The following is a 15,200-nucleotide window of genomic DNA, read 5'->3' on the forward strand; positions in this document are numbered from 1 at the left end:
AGTATAATAAATATAGTTTAATATATATCAGAATATGTATACAATGTCAGTGTTTCCAGTTATGTAAAGTTGGCCTGGAACACCTCATCCAACTAACTTTATCTCCTTATTCAACATCATCATGTCTGAACTGGACTTACCCCACTTTGTCACTTTGCGTAACGTTTCAACGGCCCTCGTCTTACAACACAACCCTCCACGCAGCCTCTGACAGCCTCCTCACGTAACGCAGCACGGTCTCATTTTTTTATTAAACAAAGTCTGTGTTTCATAATGTGTTAAGTGGTCGGCTCAGCCGGCAGGAGAAGCTGACACGAAGCTGGTGATACTTTGTTCTTACGTTAAATACTGCGGTGGAGCAAGATCCTGAGTACCCATGAGTATAAAAAAACCACTGGGTCACCCAATCACACCCACATAACGTGTTGTTTTGACCCATTTTTAATGTTATTTCAGCCCGGTCTCACGGCAGTTCGTGAAATGGTCACGTTATTTTAATCTATTGATACGTGCTCACGGTGGACGTTTTTGCTGTTTTTTTTTCGTGGTGGCCAGCACGAAAATGTAAACTAATGAAGCTCAGCGCAAATTCTTTCAGGAAGACCTCATTTTACCCAATCGCTACTCATTCTTAAATCAAATCAGCTGTTCAAGAAGTGACGCTGTCAGTTAAACCAATCAGACTTGGCCACGAGATTCAAGGGCCAGTCACAGCCTTACAACTCTGCTTTAAATCAGTTCTCTCCCTTGTGCTGTCGGCTGTGGTTTCCGAAATGACTCGACCTCTCCTCCCCTGCCTCCTCGATTCGTTGTGTTTCTCCCGGCTGACCCGTCGTTGCCTGGAGTCTGGTCTCTGGTCTCTGGTCTCTAGTCTCTAGTCTCCTAGTCTCTGGTCTAGACTCTGGTCTCTAGTCTCTAGTCTCTGGTCTCTGGTCTCCTGGTCTCTGGTCTCTGGTCTCTGGTCTCTAGTCTCTAGTCTCTGGTCTCTGGTCTCTGGTCTCTGGTCTCTAGTCTCTAGTCTCTGGTCTCTGGTCTCTAGTCTCTCTGAACTCTGGTCACCTAGTCTCTAGTCTCTGGTCTCTGGTCTCTGGTCTCTAGTCTCTAGTCTACAGTCTCTAGTCTCTGGTCTCTAGTCTCTAGTCTCTCTGGTCTCCTAGTCTCTAGTCTCTGGTCTCTAGTCTCTGGTCTCTGGTCTCCTAGTCTCTAGTCTCTGGTCTCTAGTCTCTGGTCTCTGGTCTCTAGTCTCTGGTCTCGTCTTAAAGTTCGGTGTGCAGCTTCCCCCCTGAATCGCACCGAGTCCATTGAACTATATAACTATATAACATATACAGTACAGGCCAAAAGTTTGGACACACCTTCTCATTCAATGTGTTTCCTTTATTTTTCATGACTATTTACATTGTAGATTCTCACTGAAGGCATCAAAACTATGAATGAACACATTATGGAATTATGTACTTAACAAAAAGTGTGAAATAACTGAAAACATGTCTTATATTTTAGATTCTTCAAAGTAGCCACCCTTCCTTGCTTTTTGATAACTCTGCAAACCCTTGGTGTTCTCTCAATGAGCTTCATGAGGTAGTCACCTGAAATGGTTTTACCTTCACAGGTGTGCTGTTGTAGGGTTAATTAGTGGAATTATTTCCCTTATTAATAAAAAAGGGCAGAAGGGGGGTGAAAATCTAAAATATAAGACATTCAGTTATTTCTACACCTAATTTTATAATTCCATAGTGTTCATTCATAGTTTTGATGCCTTCAGTGAGAATCTGAGGGCTAAGGGAAGGGCTAGATACCTTGAAACCAAGCAAGGACGCGAGCTTACTTGAGAAGCAAGGGGTATCCAAATACGTTCCGTAACCAAGGAACAATGGCTGCCAGGTCGGACAAGAGGACCCATAAATGTAAGGTATTTTCGGGCTTAAAGAATCGATTTAAAAATTTGTTTCCTTTTAGGATTATTTTTCAGCAGTGGGGGGCAGGTCTGTGTGTTTGGTGGAGCTGTTGTTAAACTGGGGGCGGCCCCAATAACCTCTGAATAGTTCTACTTGTTGTTAAATTCGTAATGAGCGCAGCATTATGTCTGCAGGATCATTTAAAAGGGCAGCCATAGGCTAACTTGCGTTGCTGTTTCTGATACTGTAGCGCAGAAATGTTGCCATGGCGGGGCCGCCACTACAAAATCAACATAGAGGAAACACTGGGTACATAGAATAATACATATAATATTGAATAGAATAGTATAATAAATTAGTTTAATATATATCAGAATATGTATACAATGTCAGTGTTTCCAGTTATGTAAAGTTGGGCCTGGAACACCTCATCCAACTAACTTTATCTCCCTTATTCAACATCATCATGTCTGAACTGGACTTACCCACTTTGTCACTTGCGTAACGTTTCAACGGCCCTCGTCTTACAACACAACCCTCCACGCAGCCTCTGACAGCCTCCTCACGTAGCAGCACGGTCTCATTTTTTTTATTAAACAAAGTCTGTGTTTCATAATGTGTTAATTGAGTTGGGCTCAGCGGCAGGAGAAGCTGACCGAAGCTGGTGATACTTTGTTCTTACGTTAAATACTGCGTTGGAGCAAGATCCTGAGTACCCATGAGTATAAAAAAACCACTGGGTCACCCAATCACACCCACATAACGTGTTGTTTTGACCCAATTTTAATGTTATTTCAGCCCGGTCTCACGGCAGTTCGTGAAATGAAGACCTCATTTTACCCAATCGCTACTCATTCTTAAATCAAATCAGCTGTTCAAGAAGTGACGCTGTCAGTTAAACCAATCAGACTTGGCCACGAGATTCAAGGGCCAGTCACAGCCTTACAACTCTGCTTTAAATCAGTTCTCTCCTTGTGCTGTCAGCTGTCGTTTCAGGCGAAGCGCTCGACCCTCCTCCTCCCCTGCCTCCTCCGGTCGTTGTGTTTCTCCCGGCTGACCGCTCCGTTGCCTCTTAGGTCTGGTCTCTGGTCTCTGGTCTCTAGTCTCTAGTCTCTGGTCCTAGTCTCTAGTCTCTGGTCTCTAGTCTCTGGTCTCTGGTCTCTAGTCTCTGGTCTCTGGTCTCTGGTCTCTGGTCTCTAGTCTCTGGTCTCTGGTCTCTGGTCTCTGGTCTCTAGTCTCTATCTCTGGTCTCTGGCCTACCCTCTTCTCCTAGTCTCTGTCTCTGGTCTCTGGTCCTGGTGTCTCTGGTCTCTGGTCTCTGGTCTCTAGTCTCTGGTCTCTGGTCTCTGGTCTCTAGTCTCTGGTCTCTAGTCTCTGGTCTCTGGTCTCTAGTCTCTAGTCTCTGGTCTCTGGTCTCTGGTCCCTGGTCTCTAGTCTCTGGTCTCTGGTCTCTAGTCTCTGGTCTCTGGTCTCTGGTCTCTAGTCTCTGGTCTCTGGTCTCTGGTCTCTAGTCTCTGGTCTCTAGTCTCTAGTCTCTAGTCTCTAGTCTCTGGTCTCTAGTCTCTAGTCTCTGGTCTCTGGTCTCTGGTCTCTGGTCTCTGGTCTCTGGTCTCTGGTCTCTAGTCTCTGGTCTCTAGTCTCTGGTCCCTGGTCTCTAGTCTCTGGTCTCTTGTCTCTGGTCTCTAGTCTCTAGTCTCTGGTCTCTGGTCCCTAGTCTCTAGTCTCTGGTCTCTAGTCTCTAGTCTCTAGTCTCTGGTCTCTAGTCTCTGGTCTCTGGTCTCTAGTCTCTGGTCTCTAGTCTGGTCTCTAGTCTCTGGTCCCTGGTCTCTAGTCTCTAGTCTCTAGTCTCTGGTCTCTAGTCTCTGGTCTCTAGTCTCTAGTCTCTAGTCCCTAGTCTCTGGTCTCTGGTCCCTAGTCCCTAGTCTCTGGTCTCTAGTCTCTGGTCTCTAGTCTCTAGTCTCTAGTCTCTGCTCTAGTCTCTAAGTCCTATGTTCTGGTCCTGGTCTCTAGTCTCCTAGTCTCTGGTCTCCTAGTCTCTGGTCTCTACGGTCCCTAGTCTCTGGTCCTAGTCCTAGTCTCTAGTCTCTAGTCTCTAGTCTCTGGTCCTAGTCCTAGTCTCTGGTCTCTAGTCCTAGTCTCTAGTCTCTAGTTCCTGGTCCTGAGTCTCTGGTCTCTAGTCTCTAGTCTCTAGTCCCTAGTCCCTAGTCCCTAGTCTCTAGTCCCTAGTCCCTAGTCTCTGGTCTCTAGTCTCTAGTCTCTAGTCTCTAGTCTCTAGTCTCTGGTCCCTAGTCCCTAGTCTCTGGTCTCTGGTCTCTAGTCTCTAGTCTCTGGTCTCTAGTCCCTGGTCTCTGGTCTCTGGTCTCTAGTCTCTGGTCTCTGGTCTCTAGTCTCTGGTCTCTGGTCTCTAGTCTCTGGTCTCTGGTCTCTGGTCCTGGTCTCTGGTCTCTGGTCTCTAGTCTCTAGTCTCTGGTCTCTAGTCTCTGGTCTCCTAGTCTCTGGTCCTGGTCCCTGGTCCTGGTCCCTATCCCTAGTCTCTGGTCTCTGGTCTCTAGTCTCTAGTCTCTAGTCTCCTAGGTCTCTGGTCTCTGGTCTCTGGTCTCCTGGTCTCTAGTCCTGGTCCTGGTCTCTAGTCCTGGTCCCTAGTCCTCTAGTCTCTGGTCTCTGGTCTCTAGTCTCTAGTCTCTGGTCTCTAGTCTCTGGTCTCTGGTCTCTGGTCTCCGTCTCCTGGTCTCTGGTCTCTGGTCTCTGGTCCTGCAGCCTGGTCTCTGGTCTCTAGTCTCCTGGTCTCTTCAGTTCCGCTGGTCTCTGGTCTCTGGTCTCTAGTCTCTAGTCCCTGGTCCCTAGTCCTAGTCCTAGTCTCTAGTCTCTGGTCTCTGGTCTCTAGTCTCTAGTCTCTAGTCTCTGGTCTCTGGTCTCTGGTCTCTGGTCTCTGGTCTCTGGTCTCTGGTCTCTAGTCTCTAGTCTCTAGTCTCTGGTCTCTGGTCTCTGGTCTCTAGTCTCTGGTCTCCTAGTCTCAGTCTCTGGTCTCTGGGTCTCCTGGTCTCTGGTCTCTGGTCTCCTAGTCTCTAGTCTCTGGTCTCTGGTCTCTGAGTCTCTGGTCTCCTGGTCTCTGGTCTCTAGTCTCTGGTCTCTAGTCTCTGGTCCTGGTCCTAGTCTGGTCTCTGGTCTCTGGTCTCTAGTCTCTAGTCTCTAGTCTCTGGTCTCTAGTCTCTAGTCTCTGCTCTAGTCTCTGGTCTCTGGTCTCTAGTCTCTGGTCTCTGGTCTCTGGTCTCTAGTCTCTGGTCTCTAGTCTCTAGTCTCTGGTCTCTAGTCTCTAGTCTCTAGTCTCTGGTCTCTAGTCTCTAGTCTCTGGTCTCTGGTCTCTAGTCTCTAGTCTCTGGTCTCCGGTCTCCAGTCTCCAGTCTCCGGTCTCCGGTCTCTGGTCTCTAGTCTCTAGTCTCTTTGCCACCACCACCAGTGTCTGGGCTCCATCGGGGGTTATGTTCCTATCCCCTACCCCCCTTTAAGAAGATTATTAATTCGATGGAGTCCAATCTCCACAAGACTTTGTACATTCAATACCATACAGTTGTACAATAAATATCTGCAAACGAAGTCTCTCCTGATGGAAATGTATTTAAAAGGGAAGCGCATGTCGCGGTCACAGCACGACTACGGTAGCGAGTGGTATGAAATGCCGGAAATCTGCGTAAGCGGGTTGAGGGCGTGGATGGGTCAAACAACTCAGGACTTTCATCCCGGAGGCCGGGGATCGCTTCCCGCTTGTGGCGTTCTGTTTCCCCGTTAACCGTCCCGTTATTGTCACAAGTCCCCCGGGGTAAGTAAGTCAGTAAAATGTATTTATAAAGCGCTTTTCACAGATAAAATCACAAAGTGCTGTACAAAAGAATAGGTAAAATATAATAAATAATAATAATAAAACAAAACAATATAAAAATGTATATACATACAGTACAGGCCAAAAGTTTGGACACCCCTTCTCGTTCAATGCGTTTCCTTTTTATTTTCATGACTATTTACATTGTAGATTCTCACTGAAGGCATCAAAACTATGAATGAACACATATGGAATTATGTACTTAACAAAAAAGTGTGAAATAACTGAAAACATGTATTTTAGATTCTTCAAAGTAGCCACCCTTTGCTTTTTTTTGATAACTCTGCAAACCCTTGGTGTTCTCTCAATGAGCTTCATGAGGTAGTCACCTGAAATGGTTTTACCTTCACAGGTGTGCTTCTTCAGGGTTAATTAGTGGAAGTTTTTCCCTTATTAATAAAAAAAGCAAAGGGTGGCTGCTTTGAAGAATCTAAAATATAAGACATGTTTTCAGTTATTTCACACTTTTTTGTTAAGTACATAATTCCATATGTGTTCATTCATAGTTTTGATGCCTTCAGTGAGAATCTACAATGTAAATAGTCATGAAAATAAAAAGGAAACGCATTGAATGAGAAGGTGTGTCCAAACGTTTGGCCTGTACTGTATGTAAAATTAAAGTGACACTAGTGAAAACCCATCAACCAAAAGCTTTCCTAAATAAACATGTTTTAGGATCCTTTTTAAAAGAGACAACAGAGTCTGCAGGGCGTCCCACAGTCTGGGAGCAACAGGCGTGTGAGGCGTCCTTTCCCCTGGGGTGAGGCGTTTGCTTTCCCCGTTAATCTCCCTATAGACCATTTTCATGCTGGCCACCACAAAATAAACGACAAAAACGTCCCCGTGAACACGTATCAATAGATTAAAAGTAAGGTGACCATTTCACGAACTGCCGTGAGACCGGGTTGGTTATTTATATTAAAAGAGAAACTAGAACATATTCACATTTAACAAGCTGACATCAGGTAATAATTACTCAATTCTTTCTAGCAAAATGACTCAAACCGATTAATCTGCTGTACACCTGACTGTCTTATAGGCTATATTAGCCCTCCTACACAATCTGAACTCTGGTCATAACATCCACATCTTATAACTTATTCCCTGTTATATATATTGTTCTTAACGTATATTATTTCTTTTATTGTTTGTCAAGCAATTCTATTATGTTTACGTTCTCGTCTTTTCATAGTCATAGTTAATATTTAATAATAAGATAAGTTGTTGTTGTATTGCACTACCATAGCACCTTATCATGGTCACTGCATCACACTCTACCATAGCACCTTATCATGGTCACTGCATCACACTCTACCATAGCACCTTATTATGGTCATTGCATCACAGTCTACCATAGCACCTTATTATGGTCATTGCATCACACTCTACCATAGCACCTTATCATGGTCATTGCATCACACTCTACCATAGCACCTTATCATGGTCACTGCATCACACTCTACCATAGCACCTTATCATGGTCACTGCATCACACTCTACCATAGCACCTTATCATGGTCACTGCATCACACTCTACCATAGCACCTTATCATGGTCATTGCATCACACTCTACCATAGCACCTTATCATGGTCATTGCATCACACTCTACCATAGCACCTTATCATGGTCATTGCATCACACTCTACCATAGCACCTTATTATGGCGTCATTGCATCACACTCTACCATAGCACCTTATCATGGTCATTGCATCACACTCTACCATAGCACCTTATCATGGTCATTGCATCACACTCTACCATAGCACCTTATTATGATCATTGCATCACCAGACCTTTGTAATCACTTCACAAATTGTTAACTCTTTAAATTTCTGTGATTTTTATGTCTGTGAGATATATGTGTGTATGTGTGTTTGCTGTGTTATGGTTGTATAAGCTACTGTATGCCTAAGATTTCCCTCGGGATGAATCTATCTCTCTATCTATCTCTCTATCTATCTATCTAATCGATTGTCAAAATAGTTGCAGATTGATTAAATAGTTAACGAGTAATTGATTAATCTTTGCAGCCCTAAAATGTTGAGTTTCTGCAGTGCCACAGCAGAGGAGATGCTGCTGCAGTGGCAGTAAGGGTTAAACAAGAATGGAAAAAAAAATATCAGCTCAACAAACACTCTGATCAGATGGGAGGAAGCTACTCTCGTGTAATTTCCTGTTAGTGGTCACCCGCGGGACAAGTAACTGAGCTGAATTAGACACTTCAGTCAATGGTAGCAGTGTGCAAGCGTGGGTGAGGCTACAGCAGCTTTCGTTTCTTGTAAAGATGTCGGTGAGTTTATTTTGAGTGTTTAGTTTTTCGCGGTGATGATTGTGCAGTTTGTAATGAATGCATTCATTTCTCCTGGCAGGGTACGGCTGCTCCATGCTCCTCGGGGGTCACGTCCGAGCGAGCCGTCCCCAGCTCAGGGATGTACAAGCTGGACATTGAGCTGAAGAGAGGACACAATCTGGCCGTCAGAGACAGAGGAGGTAGAGTCCTGTCTTATCTGTGAACTCCTGTTCCTTTTTCTGTTGTTTTTGTGCATCTGTGACCACTTTTATTTGTCTTTTTAGGCAGCAGTGATCCGTATGTCAAGTTCAAGCTCGCTGGAAAAGAGGTGTTCAGAAGCAAAACCATCCACAAAAACCTCAACCCAGTGTGGGACGAGAAAACAACTCTAATAATGGACTGTCTGAGTGACCCGCTGTATGTAAAGGTAAAGACTTAAGCCGTCTATACACTGCCTGCGGGGTCTGAGCGTGGCGTTTCTGTTGCGTGGATTTTTCTATGTCTTTACATACCAGAAACGTGTGTGCTGCTACTACTGCTGCTGCTGCTACTGCTGCTACTGCTACTGCTGCTGCTACTGCTGCTGCTGCTGCTGCTACTGCTGCTACTGCTGCTGCTGCTGCTACTGCTACTGCTGCTACAGTTAATTACCGTTGCTGCTGCTGCTACTGCGCTGCTACTAGCTGCTACTACTGCTGCTGCTACTGCTGCTGCTGCTGCTACTGCTGCTGCTGCTACTACTGCTGCTACTGCTGCTGCTACTGCTGCTTGCTGCTGCTACTGCTGCTACTGCTGCTGCTGCTGCTGCTGCTGCTGCTACTGCTGCTGCTGCTACTACTGCTGCTGCTGCTGCTACTACTGCTACTGCTGCTACTGCTGCTGCTGCTGCTGCTGCTGCTGCTACTGCTGCTACTACGCTACTACTGCTACTACTGCTGCTACTGCTGCTGCTGCTGCTACTGCTGCTGCTGCTGCTGCTACTGCTACTGCTACTGCTGCTACTACTGCTACTGCTGCTGCTGCTGCTGCTGCTACTGCTGCTGCTGCTGCTGCTGCTACTGCTGCTGCTGCTACTGCTACTACTGCTGCTGCTGCTGCTGCTGCTACTGCTGCTGCTACTACTGCTGCTGCTACTGCTGCTGCTGCTGCTACTGCTGCTGCTACTGCTGCTACTGCTGCTGCTACTGCTGCTGCTGCTGCTACTGCTGCTACTGCTGCTGCTGCTGCTGCTGCTGCTACTGCTGCTGCTGCTACTACTGCTGCTGCTGCTACTACTGCTACTGCTACTGCTGCTGCTACTGCTGCTGCTGCTGCTGCTGCTGCTACTACTGCTGCTACTACTGCTGCTGCTGCTGCTACTGCTGCTGCTGCTGCTGCTGCTGCTACTGCTGCTGCTGCTGCTGCTGCTGCTACTGCTGCTGCTGCTGCTGCTTCTGCTGCTGCTGCTACTGCTGCTGCTGCTGCTACTACTGCTACTGCTAGCCTTGTTTGTACACATGGATGTTTCTCATTGATAAAATGAAATACCATGTTAAACATAAGTATATACTGATTTGATTACAGCAAAGTAATCTGTATTGACTGGCAATATTAGAAAATCATTTTTTTTTTTTAATTACATTTATATATCTGCATTTATATCGAAACCTTGAGACTTTCAAACATCAACATGTCATTTATTAATATGTATTTGTGTCTAAACGACATATTTCCACATGAAAAATAAATGAACAAAAGTGTTTTTTTTCATTTGTTGTTACTCTTCTGCAGGTGTTTGACTACGACTTTGGCCTTCAAGACGACTTCATGGGTTCTGCTTACCTCTACCTTGAGTCTCTCGAGCAGCAGAGGTACGTCAGCCTAATCGTATTTGTGTGCCCCTCCCTTTTTACGAACAAAAACTACTTTTTTCAGTTCCGTTACGTTGCTTTGGCAAGATAATGTTTTGGGCATTTTTAGGCCTTTATTCGACAGGACAGCTGAAGAAATGAAAGGGGAGAGAGAGAAGGGGGAATGACATGCAGCAAAGGGCCGCAGGTTGGAGTCGAACCCGGGCCCGCTGCGTCGAGGAGTAAAGCTCTGTATATGGGCGCCCGCTCTACCACCTGAGCTATCCGGGGACCGTGATGTCACTTCTTGTTGACGTTCGAAGTATTGTCAAACGAAAAGGAGGCTAGCTCGCCCCTCCCTCCTCCTCATCCCGTCCCCTAACAGTCATGAACGCGTATTGTGTAAGTAGCCTACGTGCTAACGCTGCTGCGGTGATGGCTTAACCAAATCCTTCTTGTCTGTTATTGGCTGGAACACTGTTTGTTATGTTTGGTGGTGCAGGTTGGCCCAGTTTGTTTTAGTTGCCATTTGTGGAGCCTGGGCTGTCTACAGAGACCTCGTTTTTTTACAGTGTGTTCAGGGGACAGGCAGCTAGCAGATAGTGAGGAGATGTTTTTTACAGTGTGTTCAGGGGACAGACAGCTAGCAGATAGTGAGGAGGATGTTTTTACAGTGTGTCCAGGGACAGGCAGCTAGTAGATAGTGAGGAGAGTTTTTTTACAGTGTGTTCAGGGGACAGACAGCTAGCAGATAGTGAGGAGATGTTTTTACAGTGTGTTCAGGGACAGGCAGCTAGCAGATAGTGGGAGATGTTTTTACAGTGTGTTCAGGACAGGCAGCTAGCAGATAGTGAGGAGATGTTTTTTACAGTGTGTTCAGGGGACAGGCAGCTAGCAGATAGTGAGGAGATGTTTTTTACAGTGTGTTCAGGGGACAGACAGCTAGCAGATAGTGAGGAGATGTTTGCTGTATGTGACAAAAAATGTTGTAGCCAAAAAATGTGTGACATCGCTTAGAGCACCTTTAACCTAGGCTGATAAATCTCTCTCTCACCGGTGCCGGAATAGCAACACTGATTTCGGTGCCTCATTTCGGTACCACTTAAATTAGGTTTTTCTTTCTTTTTTAAGATTATTTTTGGGCTTTTCCGCCTTTCATTGACAGGACAGCTAGGTAAGAAAGGGGAGAGAGAGAGAGAGAGGAGGAAGACATGCAGGAAATTGTCACAGGTCAGATTCGAACCTTGGACCTCTGCGTCGAGGCATAAACCTCCTCTCAGTATATGTGTGCCTGCTCTTCCACTTAGCCAACCCGGCCACAATGTTAGGTTTTTCAATAAAAAAGGCATATCTTTATATATATATATATATATATATATATATATATATATATATATATATATATATATATATAGTATTACCTCATTACCTTATTAAATAATTACCATATCTGTATCTAAAACCATAAAAACTAGAGCAGATAATACATAAATAACGCTCAAAAGCTTGAAGAAGTCCACTGGAGACCAACTACAATCATTCGATCTGAAAAAAGCTTTATAATGGGAACGACAATCCTGCACCAAACTTTCCTCTTTCATTCCCGTCTATATTCTAAAGCTTTTTACACAGCGTCCATATATCATTCAGAGCCTGATTTATATAACATTTTATTCCTTAAAACATGTAGAAAATAGATTTTTTTTGGAGTCATGAACAACCTGTGCCATCACTGTAAAAAAATACAAACCTGTGTTAATGTCTATACTGACCTCTAGTGGTAAATCATGTCAACTGCAATCATCTTATCATTAGAGCACTTTCATTTGTTTTGTTCTTACTGGCATTTATCTGATTCTAATGTTGTGATTGGCAAAATTATTCTTACCTTTGTTTTTCTCCAGTTTTTCTGTCTGTAATATTTATTGACTCAGTGCACATTGGTTGATGTATCACAGTGGGAATTGAACCCACCACCCACCTGCTTATTTCTCTGTGACGGAGCAGTTTTATTGAGGAAAGTTGAAAAGACAGAGACTGAGTGACTCTAAACATGAACACTGTACTTTGTGGTGTTTCAGGAGGAAAAGGGCCTCAGTTATACTCTCATATCAGTTTTACATTTTCTCTGTCAGCTTTGTATGAAACCCTGGAATGAAGACAGGAAGAAAAATACTTTGTTCATGTTAGTTTATTCATCATGTAAAGCCTCAGTTTGTTCACACATCCCATCAGTAAAGTCTGTTCAAAGACTCTTGTTCAATGATTTCATGAACAGATTCACTTCATCCACACAATCACTTTGTTTGACCAGAATCTCAGCTATGTAAAAGAGAAGAATGAGTTATTGATTATGATTATAATTACAACATTTGGTCCGCCAAAGAAATAAATGTAAGTCTAGATTTCTTTACAAATGTCCACAAACAGAACAAAGTGTGCAGGATAAAGAAGGTCTGGGGCTTTCTCTCTTCAGAGCCGTGCAGTGGAAGAGAAACAACAACATACAAATACATCGATACAAATATTCATCAAACATTTAGAGCACAGAGAAGTTTTCATGTTCAGATCAGGTCAACAAAGATCATCATGAGCAGTGTAGTCTCGCTTTGCCAGACCCTCCTCCAAAGCACGCTGGAGGAAGGTCTGGCTACTCCACACCGCATTCTAGGATGGGAGTAAAACGTTTTATTGGCATTTCTTTAAACTAATCCCAGTTGTCTTGGGTGGTGCTAAAAAGAGTTTTTTTTAAAAAATTTGTAAGAAAAAAAAAAAAGCACAAAAAAACATGCAAAAAAAAACCAAGAAAGGATTTTTTTGGAAAGAACAAAAGTTAAAAAAAATTATAAAAGCACCAGAGAAAAGCCACAGGGCTGCCCCAAAAAAGCCCCTAAAAAAAACGTGGTGGGGGAACAATGTTCAAAGGGGGGGGACCAAACTCCAGATTGGACAGATAGTCTAGCTAGCTGTCTGGATTTACCCTGCAGAGATCTGAGGAGCAGTTAACCATAGTCCTCAGAAATCCACCAGAATTTAGAACGACAACACAAAGAAAGCCCAAGGTAATGAATATCCAGCCTAAATGAGTGAAATCTGGCTTTTCTGGCGGCAACAGAGCAATCCCAGAAGTGGAACGTCGTGGATATAGACTATGAGCAATGAAACAGACACAGGAAGGAGCGCCGCCTAAAGAAACTCAAACATTTACACCACAGCTAATGACAAGATCTACCGTCCAGTACCACCCATAATGTTTGATTGACAGCTGATCTCTGTGCAGCGAAGAAACGCCTCAACAATCAGCTCTCAGCAACAGACACGGAGACTAAAATAAGTTAAAACACATAATTTAACCCTCAAATGACTTCTGTCTATCTCAGTTTACACAACTCAGCAGAGTCTTTAGGTGAATACCAATAAAACCAAAGTCCGGCATAGAGCGGCTGAGTGAATGTGGTCTGGACTCTGTGGAGGAGAGTCATGGTTTCAGAGACGCTGTAGAAGGACAGAATACCTGCACTGTGATCCAGGTACACTCCTACTCTGGAGGACAGAGGACCTGAGACGGGAGTTTGGACATTGTTAGACCAAAATGTATAACTGTTGTCACAATCTAATGCCCAAGATATGTCATTTCGTCCAAAGAAACATTCAATCGATCTCCCTGTTCTGCTGATATTCTTGTATGCGACTGCTACAGAAACTCCTCCTCTCCTCTCCACCTCCCAGTAACAACATCCAGTCAGACTCTCTCTACTCAGGACCTGCAGATAATCAGTGAATCTGTCTGGGTGACTAGAATAAGACTGTTGTTGACCCATTACTGTTGCTTTTCTGTTTCCCTCAGATAATAACAGCATTGTGTTTGCTGTGTTTGGCTCCAGTGTGATTTCACGTGAATATTTTAAGAATCCAGCTCTGGTCTTGGGCTCTGGTTGTGGCAGTAAAACGTCCACTTCAGTCCCTGTCAGTGAGACGTTTGTCCACTTCTCTCTCAGAACGTCCTGTAGTTTATCTCTGACTTCTGACACGGCTGCTGTCACGTCCTCAAAGCAGCTCAGAGGAGTGATATGGATGCTGGATGTTGATTGGCTGAGTGGTGACAGTGAGGGGTAGTTGTGTAGAAACTGGTTGTGATCCTCTGTGTGTGAGAGTTTCTTCAGCTCAGCGTCTTTCCTCTTCAGCTCAGTGATCTCCTGCTCCAGCTTCTCCTGAAGCTCTTTGACTCGACTCACTTCACTTTTCTGCTGGGATCTGACCTGCTGCTTCACATCAGAGCTTCTTTTCTCCAGGAGACGGATCAGCTCAGTGAAGATCTTCTCGCTGTCCTTCACTGCTTTATCAGCAGAGAGATTGATGGCCTCCGCCTGCTGTCGAAGCAGCTTCACATCTTTCTCTCTGTCCTGGATTCTCTGCTGGATGTTTTGTCGACTCCCCTCGAGCTCTCTCTGCCTCTCAGCTCTCTCTGCTGCAGCTGAGACTGTGTCGTGGCCTTTATGTTCCTCCACAGAGCAGAGATAACAGATAAGCTGCTGATCAGTACGGCAGAACATCTTCATCACCTCATCATGACGAGAGCAGACGTTCTCCTGGAGCTTCTTGGACGGCTCCACCAGCTTGTGTTTCTTGTATGGAGCTGATTCATAATGAGGCTGAAGATGTTCATCACAGTAAGAAGCCTGACATTGAAGACAGGACTTGTGTGCTTTGAGTTTTCTCCCAGTGCAGACATCACAGGCCACATCTTCAGCTCCAGCATAGCAGTGATCAGCAGGAGCAGCTTGGAGTCCAGTCTTCTTCAGCTCCTCCACTAAATCTGCTAACATGGTGCTTTTAAGCAGGACAGGCCTCGGTGTGAAGCTCTGCCCACACTGAGGGCAGCTGTAGATATACTTACGATCCTCTTCATCCCAGTGGCTTTTAATACAGTTCATGCAGTAGCTGTGTCCACAGGGAATAGTCACCGGATCCTTCAGTAGATCCAGACAGATGGAACAAGAGAAGGTTTCCCGGTCCAGCTGAACTCCTTTCTGCGCCATTTCACCTCTCGCTCAGTGACGACTGTTTGAGTCTAGTTTGAAACTAGTTTTGATCTAAAAACAGCAGTGATACGCTGTTGTACTTCCCTGGAATGTTGGTTACACCCATCTGCAAACTGTAGCTCTGAAGTGGAGGGAACAAGGAAATATGTGCACAGAGTGGAGGTGGCTGTGTTTGAAAGCAGCAAGAGGAGGGAGGGGTTATCAAGCTCTGCTTCATTCCTGGAAGATTAGCGCTTTGAGAGAGATACTGGGTGTGTTGCA

The 15,200-nt window shown here is 44.8% G+C and overlaps 2 protein-coding genes across 5 annotated transcripts in view; one reads left to right on the forward strand and one right to left on the reverse strand.

The window, feature by feature from the left end:
- The window catches only part of mctp1b (multiple C2 domains, transmembrane 1b), a 99,823-nt gene that overhangs the window by 19,944 nt on the left and 64,679 nt on the right, over positions 1 to 15,200 (forward strand). For both annotated transcript variants that reach the window (XM_039779213.1, XM_039779214.1), the window contains exons 2-4: positions 8,148 to 8,268; positions 8,353 to 8,495; positions 9,839 to 9,918. In XM_039779213.1, the coding sequence (XP_039635147.1) occupies positions 8,148 to 8,268; positions 8,353 to 8,495; positions 9,839 to 9,918 (344 nt within the window). The remainder of the gene's footprint in view (positions 1 to 8,147; positions 8,269 to 8,352; positions 8,496 to 9,838; positions 9,919 to 15,200) is intronic.
- Positions 12,981 to 15,047, reverse strand: LOC120545149 (tripartite motif-containing protein 16-like). 3 transcript variants are annotated; one of them, XM_039779220.1, is made up of 2 exons: positions 13,974 to 15,047; positions 12,981 to 13,847 (listed from the first exon to the last, which is right to left on the reverse strand). In XM_039779220.1, exons 1-2 carry the CDS (start codon positions 14,934 to 14,936, stop codon positions 13,269 to 13,271), a joined length of 1,542 nt encoding a protein of 513 aa, XP_039635154.1. In that variant the 5' UTR covers positions 14,937 to 15,047; the 3' UTR covers positions 12,981 to 13,268. The 3 variants fall into 3 exon arrangements, with proteins under 3 accessions (XP_039635154.1, XP_039635153.1, XP_039635152.1); XM_039779219.1 differs by having other exon boundaries at positions 12,981 to 13,826; positions 13,875 to 15,047; XM_039779218.1 differs by having other exon boundaries at positions 12,981 to 15,047.

The sequence above is a fragment of the Perca fluviatilis genome, chromosome 17 (genome assembly GCF_010015445.1).
Source record: "Perca fluviatilis chromosome 17, GENO_Pfluv_1.0, whole genome shotgun sequence".
NCBI lineage: Eukaryota > Metazoa > Chordata > Actinopteri > Perciformes > Percidae > Perca > Perca fluviatilis.

Coding starts and splice junctions, on each gene's coding strand:
- LOC120545149 (XM_039779218.1), bottom strand. CDS start 14,936: ATGGCGCAGAAAGGAGTTCAGCTGGACCGGGAAACCTTCTCTTGTTCC.